Source organism: Fringilla coelebs, assembly GCF_963513975.1.
Source record: "Fringilla coelebs genome assembly, chromosome: 3".
Taxonomy (NCBI): Eukaryota; Metazoa; Chordata; class Aves; order Passeriformes; family Fringillidae; genus Fringilla; species Fringilla coelebs.
The window spans coordinates 11830040-11842941 of record NC_140030.1 but is presented as its reverse complement, the minus strand read 5'-3'; the positions used below and the strand labels follow the sequence as shown (position 1 = coordinate 11842941).

At 41.8% G+C, this 12902-nt stretch overlaps 1 protein-coding gene across 5 annotated transcripts in view; it reads right to left on the bottom strand.

The window, feature by feature from the left end:
- The window catches only part of SMC6 (structural maintenance of chromosomes 6), a 37693-nt gene extending 27760 nt beyond the window's left edge, over positions 1–9933 (bottom strand). For 4 of the 5 annotated variants that reach the window (XR_014616037.1, XM_084202528.1, XM_084202526.1 and 1 more), the window contains exons 1-4: positions 9892–9933; positions 4995–5143; positions 3029–3146; positions 943–1048 (exon numbers count right to left, since the gene is read on the bottom strand). Coding sequence is in view for 4 of the 5 variants with exons in the window: in XM_084202528.1 (XP_084058654.1) it covers positions 943–1048; positions 3029–3146; positions 4995–5138 (368 nt within the window). In the remaining variant the exon portion in view is untranslated. Of the gene's footprint in view, positions 1–942; positions 1049–3028; positions 3147–4994; positions 5144–6769; positions 6865–9891 lie in introns of those variants that run through there. The other variant, XM_084202527.1, reaches the window with a different exon arrangement.
- Positions 9934–12902: the final 2969 nt, after the last annotated feature.

Sequence of the window (12902 nt, the reverse complement as noted above, 5' to 3'; positions counted from 1 at the left end):
CTGTAGGTTATTCAATTCAGAGTGGAAGTAACACACAAGAGCAGGGAATATAGAGAACACATCACTATGTTAACTAGTTCAGTGTCCCAGGTTCAGGTAGGACAGAGGTAATTTTCTTGCCATTACTGTGAGAGGCAGAGCCCAGAGCCATGTATGTTGTGATTCTATGCCCCACACATCATCCCTGGGGACACAGCTTCAGCTGGAAGAGAAGGAGAACACAAAGTGGAACTGCCACCATTTTGTTCCCTTACTCCATAGAAAGTGAAGCAGTGAAGCATGGGGGTGGCTCCAGTCCTATGATAGGGTTTGTGTGTCATTGTTTTTCTTATCTTGGACTTGGGGAGGGAGTGTGGGTGCAGATGATTTGTCCACCATTGTTTCTTTTTTTCAACAACATGGGCATGGACACTTCCATTTGCCATCTTCTTCTTTGTCTCAGGAGATGTCTGACTCGGGATGTGATGCAGTTGCCTTGCATCAGACTCAGTGAGCATTTTTGCTTGTAATCACTCTCTTTAATACACTGTTGTTATTAGTATTGTTGCTCTAAGTGTTTTTTTTTCCTTTATCTCGTTGATGGCTTTTTTCAGCATGTTTTTATTTCAACACATAATCTCCACCTTTATCCCTCTCTCACTGGAGGGGACAGAGACCAGCTGTTTGGAGTTTAACTTCCAGTTGGTTTCAAAATACAACATTCAGGAATAATGACATACAAGTGGTAAAACTTCTGAAGTTTTTTGTTTTCAGGGTTTGGGGGTTTTTTGTGAGGGGAAAGTGTTGTTTAAATATGGTCTCTTCGGCATTATGCTTTTTATTCATGCCTGTTGGATCCCGTAAGAAGATGCAGAAAATTAACGTAAACAGAAAACTCATAAGCTAACCTCAATGATAATCACCAAATTACAAATGCAACTTTTAGATTAAAGTTTAACTTACGTCTCTCCTTTTTGGATAAACATTTTTAATGAGGAACCTCTGTTAGTTGCAGTGGCTTTTCCACCAAGTCCAACAATTAGTGCTGTTAATACAGAACTTTTTCCACCTGTAATTGAAGCATTGAACTTGTTTTAAAGAGAAGATATTGCAAATTCTACTCCACCCATATTACAGTTTTTGACTTGTTATGTATTCATTACTAGAAGTCCAAATTCTGTCCTTATTGAACATATAAATAATAATAATGCTAGTAAAGTATCTGCCATTTTCAAGATTCTCCCTAAAAAAAACCCAACACGCTGACCCCATTTTCTGTTACTTCTATTTAGCAATTTGGATACACCATGTTGTAAGTCAGAAGCAAGGAATCTCCCCTTTCTTAAAAGCATACTGAAAAGACATATACAACAAAAAAAAAAAAAATCAAACACACATTACCATTTATCTAACATTTATTTAAGCTCTCTTTCAAAATTTATGTTTATTTTTTTAAATTCTTTCTCCAGAAGAAACAAGATTGTATAAACAGGTATCACTTCCTTTTCCTATAATAGTTTCTATGTCCTGGGTTAGCTGGGATAGAATTCCTTTACTACCTAGTAGCTTGTACAGTGCTGTGTTTTGGGTGCAGCATGACAATAATGCTGATAACACGCTCGTGTTTTGGTTGTTGCTAAGCAGCAAAGTTGAGGACTCTTCAGTGTCTCATACTCTGCCACTGAGGAGGTGCACAAGAAGGCAGGAAGGAGCCTGGCCAGGAGAACTGACCCAGACTAGCCAAAGGGATATTCCACACAACGGAACATCATGCCCAGTGCATAAACTGGGAGATGCTGTCCAGGAGCCACTGATTGCTGCTCACGGATGGGCTGGTTGTGAGCAACTGCATTATGCACAACTTTTATCTCTTGGGTTTTATTCCTCTCTTTCTTTCTGTTTTTCATTACAGTAATTATTATCTTTTATTTCAATTATTAAGCTGTTCTTATCCCAAACCAAAGGTTTTACCTTTTCCCAATTCTCCTTCCTACCCACTGGAGGATATGGGGAAGTGAATGAGTGGCTGCATGACATTTAGTAGCCAAAAGGGATTAAATGACAACAGTCCTTTCTAGCACCCAATGTGGGGCTCAAGGGGTTGATATACCTGACCAGAGTATGTTAAAACAAATTTGCTCTAAGCATTCATGATATTGGCTTAATAGTTGCTGATCACAATGCTGATTTATTTGCTCTCAGAGCTGTTGTGCTGGTTCTCAGAGCTGCATTATGTAACACCTTCCTCATAGCAGGCACTCCCTACTTTGCTGTTTATCACCTTTGGGGCCTGGGCTAAGGCTATAATTTTGAGGCACTCTGCAATGCTGGCTGATAAGATATGATACGGTAAATGACCTGATATGACATGATAAGATATGATATAATAAATGACATGAGGGATCTGCTGGCCGTGAAACCCGCCTGCTCCGTGAACTCGGCACACCCCCACCCTGGGCTGCGGGAGCCATCTAGCGGCAAATGCTCACAATTACACCTTTCACCCTTCTCCCAGAGCCAGCCTGGAGGGGGACACACCTTCTCCTCCTTCTCCAGGCTAACCACAACAGCTTTTCAAAATGTTGGACGTCCTCGGGAAGCTCAAACCATCAGGAAGCAGGATGTTGCTGAATGTGCTTCAGATCTAGTTTAGCATTATGCAACTATCAGCAGTACTTCAACCCCCCCATTACAACCACTGTGGCTCCTCCAAACTCGCTGATGGGCACTGTAGGCAGTTGGACAATTATAGTGCATTTAATAATAAACATATAAGTAAATTTTGTTCAAATAAAAATGTATGGATTATTTAGCTATTAAAATATTTATATTCACATTATCTTTTGCAAAAATCTCCAATTTTAAGACCTAATTCACCTTTAACAGCCTTTAACTACTGGGATAGACCTGTGTGGTACCTCATTTCAAAAGTGAATCCTTGTCCACACCTAAAAGATGGCCAGCAATTCTTTTTCAAATAAGAAATGACATCTTCTACAATATTAACAGAAGTGTTCTTTGACAAAGATTCTATGCAATTAATACTTACTTCCATTGGTTCCAACAACAAAATTGAGATTTGATCCAAACTGAAAAGGCCCCAGATTTGAATGGCACATGAAATTCTTCAGCTGGATACTTTCAATTATCCCAACCTCACCGTCAGACTAAAGAATGAACAATTAAAACTCAAGTTATATATACATTTTAATGAGATTAAATTTGTATATTTTAAACACAATGAGAATTAAAATTACAGTATGATAGAAAACAAGGAAACAGAAGGGTTTCACGACACTGTGTAAAGTCACTTGCTATAGAGCAGCTATTTACTAAAATAAAAAGTTACCAAAGCTGATTTCTCACACACAGCAGCTTACAGTTCTCCCTATTACCATCAATACAACATAAAATATTAAGACAATAGATCCACAACAGTCGGCTGACCAAGTTAAAGCATGTTATTAAGTGCACTGTCTAAATGTCTTGTAAATAGTGACAGGCTTGGGGCACCAACCACTGCTCTAGGAAACTGTACTGGTTTTGGGTTGTGGTAGCAGGGACAGGAAGCTACAGGGGCAGCTTCTGTGAGAACCTCCCAGAGGCTTTCCCATGTCTGACAGAGCCACTGCCATCCTCCAGCTACCCCCAAGACAGACCCACCGCTGGCCAAGGCTGAGCTCATCAGCAGCAGCAGTAGTGCCTCCAGGCTAAGAACCAGAAAAGGGACACTGCAATTGCAGCCACTGCAGCCAGGGCAGAGTACGAACACGTGAGAGGAACAGCTCTGCAGACACCAAGGAGGGGCAGGAGGTCCTCCAGGCATCAGAGCTGAGATCCACCTGCAACCCATGGAGAGCCCTGTGCTGGAGCAGGTGGATTCCCAAAGGAGGCTGTGACTCTATGGGAAATCTACACTGGAGCAGGTTTGCTGGTAGGACTTGTGAGCCCATGGGAGACCCACAGTGGAGCAGGCTGCTCCTGAGGGACTGCATCCTGTGGAAGGGATCCACACAGGAGCAGAGAATGAGTGTGAGTCCTCCCTCTAAAGAGAACAAGTGGCAGAGACAACATGTAATGAACTGAACCAAGCCCCCATACCCTGTGCTGTTGGGCTGGGGGAAGAAGAAAATTTTAAGTGAAGGAGCCAAGGATGGGTGGAGGTAAGGTGTTTTAAGATTTGGGTTCATTTCTCATTATCTCTCAAATACTGATTTGATTGTAAATAATTCAGTTAATTTCCCCAGGCTGAGTCTGTTTTGCCCATGATAGTCACTGGGGAGTGATCTCTCCCTGCCCTTATCTCAACCATAAGCATTTTGTTGTATTTTCTCTCCCTCATCCAGGAAAGGAGGGCAGTGAAAGAGTGGTTTTGGTGCACACCTGGCATCCAGACAGGATCAACCGCCCCAGAGAAACCTGGTCCAGTGTCTTAGCACTCATAAATGTTTCCTAATGTCCAATCTAAATACACAGGACAGTATTTGCAATCTCAAAAATAATTTTTTTTAGTCTTCTATCAAACTAAAATTCAACTATTAAAAGAAAAGCAGAAAAAAAATAATATTCCTGTTTTCAAGTTTCTTTCCCATCAAAATTTTCATTTCAAACACCAGATTTTTTTAAGATATCTGAAAGTGTCAGCAATGTAAAACAAAAAAGTATTTGGCACTTCTTTTAGTAAATAAATAATTTTCCAAATATTTTGTCTGCCTTTAATACAACCATAAATGAAATATACCATAATTCTATCAAAATCCATTTCCTTCACTTACTTCACAACTACAGTAGTATTCCTTCTATTAAATCAGAATATTGTTATGTTATGATTGACTATTATAACTAGATGACCCAAAAGAAATACAGTAAGAATAACCTCATGTGGAAGTCCTCACCACAGAAATTATGCCTAGTTTCTTTTATCTTTGTTCTACTGATGCCTACATCCAAGATATTTGTTTCAATAGGCACAGAACTTTTCTTACATCTTCATCTCTATGACTTTTTATACTTACCAACTGTGAAGGGGCAACACTATTAGCTGAGAACTCTAAAGTTTCTTCCTCATTAGACTCATCACTATGTACATCTGTGTATTCTTTTCTCTGCCTTTTCTGGGACCCAGGAGTTAGAACACTTTCTTCCTTTCTCTTACCCATGAGTACTGAAAAATGAAAGTAATGAAATATTATAGGTTTCAGTTTTCTAGGTGACAACATACCCACAGGTGATAGCACAGAAATACCATATTATTTACTTTGGTAAAACAAATATAAAAATCACAGCAAACATAGCAATAAATACTTTCCCAGAACTGAAACCTCAATAATTTAAGGCTATGCTTACTCTGAAGGAGTTGCATCAAAACAAAAGAAACACAGCTTCATTATACTAATCAAGCTTTATAAATAAAATCAACCTTGATTCTGTTTCCCTTGGTACATTAGACTTTGGAATACTTGCTAGAATTGTTTTTGGTTAGCAATGGAATTGAAGATTTGTGGTAAAACGTACATAACTATCATAGTATAATCAGCAGCATGAATACAGGTTTGACTGAAGTCAGCTGCATGGCCAAAAACAAAGTGTATTAATTATTTGTAGTTGATGAAAGCCAAGAAAATTAATATGCAGAACACATAAAAGTAGAATAAAGGAAAATTTAGATTCATAGCACTGTTCCTGAGCTGTTTCTTACACTACAAGGTAGTATAACATGATCATAGTAAACAAAATGCTCCTAATAAAGGATAACTATTCTCTCTATATAGAGAACACATGTATAAATTTCCTCTACAAATCAATAAATAATGCACAGACTTCCAGCACTAATAGGACTGGTCTGAAACAAATCTTGCAAAAGTAACAAGCTTTACTACAACATACAAAAATCTTGTATTTTCTGTAATCGTACGCTTATGGCATGGTTTTTATTGCCTCAAAAGGACATATTACATTCTTCATACCTACAGACCCAAAGACCTACACAAAATACAGAAGCTGACATACTTGCCCTAAGTAGAAGCAAGGTGCTATTTGCACAAATGCAATACACAATCCTTTTATTTGTCAGCAGTTAAGTCAGCTACTGCTAAGTATCTAAAACAGGCTAAAACTAATATCAGTTGCACAGTTTTCTGACATCAAAACTTTTCTGAAATGGATTATGCTCTCCTACTCAGCTTCATTTATTGGAATTTCATCTAGAGCTCCCCTGTAAGAAAGATGACAACCAACTTTAATGCACAGCACCAGTTCAAGAAAAATTCTGAGGCAATAAATGTACTTAGCATTCACTCCTATAGAAAGATCGCTGAATGACACATGGCCTAAGAATAGGCTGCTTATTTATAAAAATAAATTAAAAATATTATTTTTGGTGCAGGAAAGAATGACCAGCATTAGAGACATAACATGCCCAAAGTTGGTAACACATATCTAAACACACTGGGGGCTTGGAGGCCAGAAGACTCCTCATCATGAATACAGGTGATGACAAGCAAGCACTTCCTTGTCCCTCAGGACAGATGGGATAATCCAGGAGAGAATTCCTACAGGTCAGCCTACCGGTTCCTACCATGATCTCCTGAGGGAGGTGATACATTCTGTGAGAAAGCTGGCTGGCGCAGCACAGCAGGTCCAGCTGCAGCACACAGCCTCAGAACCCCAGGGGCCCCCTTGTCAAAGCCCTCCCAGAGCAAAACTATCATATCCACTTTATGATACGTAGTTTAATACAACACACAAGGAAATCAAGGAGCAAATACACTTCATGATTCAGCTTACATACCTTTTGCTATGCTACTCTGGGTTTACTACAAAAACATGCCTTCATGCCAAATTACTCAGACCAGGAATCAGTCACTCGCGAGCTCTAGTCATCCATCTCTGGCAACCCAAATATGAAGACATAAAAATAAGCTTCAAATGCTGTAATTAATAACATTCAAACTAAAGATGAGGGCTATGAGTTCCACTGCTGTACAACTTGAACATTAAAGGAAAAGAGAGTATAAGAGCAGAAAACAGAACAAAATAATCTCATGTAATCTAACTATGAGGAAAGCAAAAGACAGAACCTTCTGCACCTCAAAACTGTTAGAGAGCTAGTACTGAAAACAAAACTTAACTGGAACTACAAGCAAACTCAGCCTCAGAAATTATGACAAATATCAGTGGATGCAGAGCCTTCCCTGAGTACAAAAACCCCAAAAGAAGCAAGAAACTGACCACAACCACAAGGAACCCATTAATAAGATTTTACAAGAAACAAGGTTTTAAAAGGCACAGGAAGAAATAACCAACATATAAAAAAATCAATACACAGAAAATAACGTTTGAATTTTATCTTCATGTCATCTTGATATTTTTTACAAGAAAATAATTTTTTTCCATTAATTGCTCCCAAAACTCTTGCACCAAGGCACCCCTAATTTTCTACATTAAGTTTTTAATTGAAAAAAATATTGCTTTCAGTCTCTGTGCTACTTAGCCTAACTTAAGCAATAGTTCGGGAATAACTGTTCAAGGCAAAGGAAAAGCAGCTGATCCAAGCTATCTGAAGGTTGTTAAAGTATTAAATACTATACCAGAAACAATTAAACTGGCAAAAAAATACATCAATGCATTTTAAAATATTTAAAATATGTTGGCTGAGAAGGCAACAAAGGACATTATTGACAAACGTTAACAAAAGAATTTTTAAATGGATCAGGTATCATACCTAAAATCTAAAGCATAAAATATACTTTAGTATATTAAAATATAAAGTAAGACTATGTTTATAGAAACTTGTGATGACAAATTCAAGTTAATAATTCAAACAAGAATCCAACAGTCATTCAGGAAGAAAAAGCAAGAGTACTGATTTAATAAAAATAAACTTCACTATAATGGAACATAAGAGTATACAGCTAGGTATAAAAACTGGATCTATAATTGGGAGCAAATAAAGGCAAGACAGCTTCAATTATAAAAACAATCAAAGGATCACCACAAATTACAACAAGCAATTGTTATGCATATAATGAGAGCACAAAAGAAAAATGCAAGCCCCAAACATCCTGTATAAAAAGAAAAGGACTGCTACATGTTAGAGAAGTACTTACCCTGTACACATCAAAGGGTAAGAAGGCAGAGGCTGCATCCACTAATATTCACTCATGTTTCAACTTTATCAATGGCCTATCTTTCCACAGTATTCACTGCTATGGAGTTCCACAACTGTTTCCCTTTTCCCTGCCTGGCTGGTCACAGCTTGGCTCATCCAGGGCTGACACAACCAACCTGCTGTCACCAAACCCACAAGTGGCTTTCTAGCAGCCCTGGCTGCCCTGGTATCCACATAAGGTAGGAAGGTATGCCATCTGTCTTGTGGGACATCCACTTTAAACACTCTGGACACAGCCCAGCTATAACCCTGCCTTCCACCCAGCTGGCAAAACAGAGGTAAAGCGAAGAAATCAGAGCAGACCTATGGCAAGATGAGCACAAGATACAGTAAGGAGAGGAAGAAAATAGTTGAGGTCTTTAGCTGATGTATAGCACACTACATTTAACAGCCACAAAAATAGCAATAAAATTACAAATTAACATCTGGTACTGGTCATAGAACCAGTGAGGGGGATGCGGAGAGAAGGAGGTTTCTAAGGGAATTTCAGTAACATTAACTTCGGGGGTAACAACCAGGTTTACAGCAGACAAATAGAACTTAAAGGGAGGTATTTCATAGGGCTGAAGTCAGAAGCCCAGTCTCAAGATACAGCAGTGAAGTGCTCTACATTTTCGAGACTATCTGAGCCAGATGTTCTATGTAAGACTGTATGTCTGATGCTGACAACTCCTCTCCTCACACATTTGCAGCCAGTGCACAAGAAGCCTATACTGACCGATCAAACACTGGAGAAGCACTGCCTGACCCACAGAATCACAGAATGGGTAAGGCTGGAAGTGAACATAGCAGGTCACTACTAAAGCAGGGTCATCCCAGAGCACATAGCGCAGGATTGTGTCCAGGCAGTTTCTGAGTATCTCCAGTAAGGGAGACCCCACAGACCTTCTGGGAAATCTGTTCCAGTTCGTGTTCACCTGCACAGCAAAGATATTCCTCCTCATGTTCGGGTGGAACTTCCTGTACATCAGTTTCTGCCCGTTGCATCCAGTCTTATTGCTCGGCACCACCAAGGAGCGCCTGGTCCATCCTCTTGACACCCTCCCTTTAAACATTTATACAGACTGAGGTTCCCTCTCAGCAGTCTTTTCTCGAAGTTGAACAGGTCCAACTCCTTCATCCTTCTCCTCATAAGAGAGATGTTTCAGACCATTAACCATCTTTCACAGCCCTCCAGACTTCTCTCTCTTGTACTGAGGAGCCCAGAACTGCACTGCGGCACAGAGGGCAGTTCTGCCTCCTCTACGGACAGCGAAAACCAAAGCGGGGCACAAATTCCCTCAAGTCCACCATTACCTGTTGCTTTTCCCAACACCACACGACCCGGAACGCTCCCCCACTCCCCAGAAAAGAGACACGGGTCCCTTGGCGGCCGGAACGCCCGTGCGGCCGCCGCTCCCGCTCTCCGCCCTCAGAGATGAGCACCCGAGGGAGCGCTCACACCCGGCGGGGCGCCCACGCTGGGCAGCGGGTGACAAACGCCAGCTCCGACCGCTAACTGGCCCCGCAGAGCCACCTGCGACAGAAGCGCGGCGCCAGGCCGGGGGCAGGGGGGCAGCGGGAGGAGCGGGTGGCAGCCGTTGCCCCGCCTTGCGGCCGCCAGGCCGCCCTCCCTCACAGCTGTCCAGAGAGCGCGGCGCGCCCGGACAGCGCCCGCCGGGATCTTCGCCCGGCATGGGTCACCCGTCACCCGTCCCTCGTCTCCCCTCCCTTCGCCCCTCGCCTGCTCCGCGCCCCGTTACCTGGGACAGCTCCTGATGCCCGCACGGCGGGGCGGACGGGGCGGGACGGGCCGGAGCGGGCGGAAGAGCCGCCTCTGCGAGCGCGGCGCCTGCGCGCTCCGCGTCCCGCGGGGCGCGTTTCCGTGCGCGCGCCATTTTCGGGTGGGGGGGGCGGAGCGCCCGCCGCTCTGGAGCCGGTCAGAGCGGGCCCGGCGCTCCCCTCACAGGGCCGGGCGTTCCCGCTGGTCCCCGCGGAGGCGGGCCCGCTCCCGGGCCGAGGCTGAGCGGCCCAGGGCAGCTCGGGCACGCCTGTTCCTGTGGGCGTAGCGGGGCGGGAGTTTCAAACGCTGCGTGCGGGCAGCCCGCGCGTCCGAGCGCTTGGCTCGCCGGCAGCTGCTCGGGGTCGTTTGTGTTCATCCCGCCAGAAAGATCCGTAGGCGCTTAAGGAGGAATCTGCAAGTGCTGGAGCGCGCCGCTGCTGTCCTTCGGGTGCGCAGGTTTATTGGCAAAGCTGTGCTGGGCTAACGCAGAGAGAGAGGGGGGGAGAGTTGTTAAAAACGTCAGGGCTTTCGTGTTTCCTCTGCCGTGTTTTTCCTCCTTTTTAAAGGCCTCTGGGTGAGACGTAAAATATATGCTTAGCTGTCTTTGCAAGTTACCTTGGTCATGTGTGAAAGTATGAATTGAATTTCATTGTTAAATGCTTTCTGTGGTTATTTTTAAGTAACTGGCATTTCTGGCAGTGGAAAAAATCTTAGTAGAGCAGAATGTAGTCTTAAAGCACTATATACGACATAAAAGCTGTATAGGTCTAGCACATTCTGGCCTGAAGAGACATTGAGAAGGTTTTGTAGGGGAGTGGTTATTTTTACTGTTAACGATCTTCAGTGATTTCTGAATATATGGAAATAAATCAGGTTCAGTCTTGCTTCTCTGGCAGTTGCCATCTCTCTAGGGTTGGAGGCTTGTGGTGAACAAAGCTGTTAAATAAAATCCGAGTAGACAGATCATTCATGTTAAGAGTAGTTGAGCTATTTGTAAGCGTAATTCAAATTTAAATATTTTATTAAATACACTTAAAAAAACCAAAGACTGCTACCAGTCTTGCAGTCTTTCATAACTCACTGTTTGACATATATTCAATGTGATGTGAAAAAAGAAATTGTATTGATGCAGACTAACAAAAACCAAATTATAACACCAAAAAGACATCTCCCTTCTTTGTTAGGTGTTCTCTCACTGAAGATGAATTATTGTGCTTGTCTTTTGGGAAGGTTTGGATACTTCCCCTATGCATCAGAGAAACTGATTATCCTGGACTTCAAGAAATTGTACTATGTAGTTGTATGCTTGATTTGTATTTTTAACTAATTGTTATGTGCTTGGCATACAGCAACGATAGCAATACTCTGTCTGCATACAACTGAAATGAGGTTGAGTCATTGTAGCAGTTAAAGAAATGGATTAGAGACCTAAATTCTGTTGAAAGTAAATCTTACACATGACAACTTGGTTTAAAAACTACCGGGAACTGATTAGCTGCCTTGCTTTAAAGCAGAATTAGAGTATGAAAGAATGCACCCTCCAAAGGCAGATTTGCTGTTCTGACAGACTCAGGTGCTAAATGTGAGAGACCACACAGTAGCTTGGCTCCTCACGTGTTCAAGCAGATCTCTGAGCACTGGTAAGTCATCTAGTCTGATTTATTCAAAGGAGCATTTTAATTTATCTGATTGTACAGTAGTGTCAAAAGCAGAAAGAAATACAAAGCATGCCAAGTTGTATTTGATTTTTATATTCTAATATTGGGAGAGAAGAGAGAAAATAAATAAGCATGAGACAAATGTAGTACCATAAGACAGTGCAGGAATAAATTGGTATTGTCAGGGTGGAAAGAAGAGTAGGTACTAGAGGCCTTGTATAAAACTGGGAATATGTGAAAACCAGAAAAATAATGAAAACAAGAAAACAAGTGTGGTAATGGGGTACCATGGAGAGTGGAGCGCTGTAAGTTACATAAGACAAAGAGATATACCTCCTGGTGGGTGTATGTTTTCCACTGGCATGCATTGTAGGTAGTGCTAGTCACACAGTACCAGAATGGACACAGTGAAACACACACTGGTGTGTTTCTGCAGTCACAGTGCTAGAAATGGCAGGACATTTGTTTGGAAGGAAAATTCAGAAGCCATCATGTTGCACTCAGAGCTTAGTAACAAGTTGGCCCAATCCTGTTTCAGGTCTCTGTGATTGCCTGAAGTGATAAGCTTGGACTCTGTGCCCTAAGTAAGAAGTTCAGGAAAAGTAACCATTTTCTGATGAATGTGGATATCCTGGCCAAGAAAGGGGTGCACCAGGTGTGCATGTTGCACAGAGCTATTTCCCAGGCATCCAGGGCCAGAATTAAGTACTGCCTCCTTCTTAATACTGCATTGGAGCTCTCTCCCCAAATTTCAGTGCCAGTCACTGCTGATTCCCTGCTCAGAGAGGCTTCCATCAGCACTGGATTAAAAGTAGGACAGCATGGCAGCTGGATGTTAAGAATGTCTGCAACCTGTGAGCAACCACAGCAGCAATACCATCTTTTTTTTTCCTGAACTCCAACTTGAATTTCCCAAGCCAGAATCTCTGGGTGGTGACCCCTCTTGTATCATCTTGGAATGCAAGGAAAGTTTAATTTCTGTTGTCATCATAAATATTCCTCAAATTGCTTTAAGCTACTTCTATTTTAACAGAAAATTTTAATGTGAATCCTACCTCAAATCAGGAAGTAATGTCCTTAAGAATTCTCTGGTTTGTTTTTTAATAAAACTTGGATTGTGTTTATGTAAGGGACACGTGAGACTTGGAAATGGATAATTTTTTCATTGTTTATTCTTTGTTTTCCTTAACTGAGTTTGGTTTTATTTATGTTCAGCTTATAAGTAATGCAACTGTTCCATCCAAAGAAGGTATTTGGTAATAAAACATCTGTGAACAGCAGTCACTACATTTAGGAGACTTAGAAGTGGGCTTGGACTTGCAAGTGTTCTTGC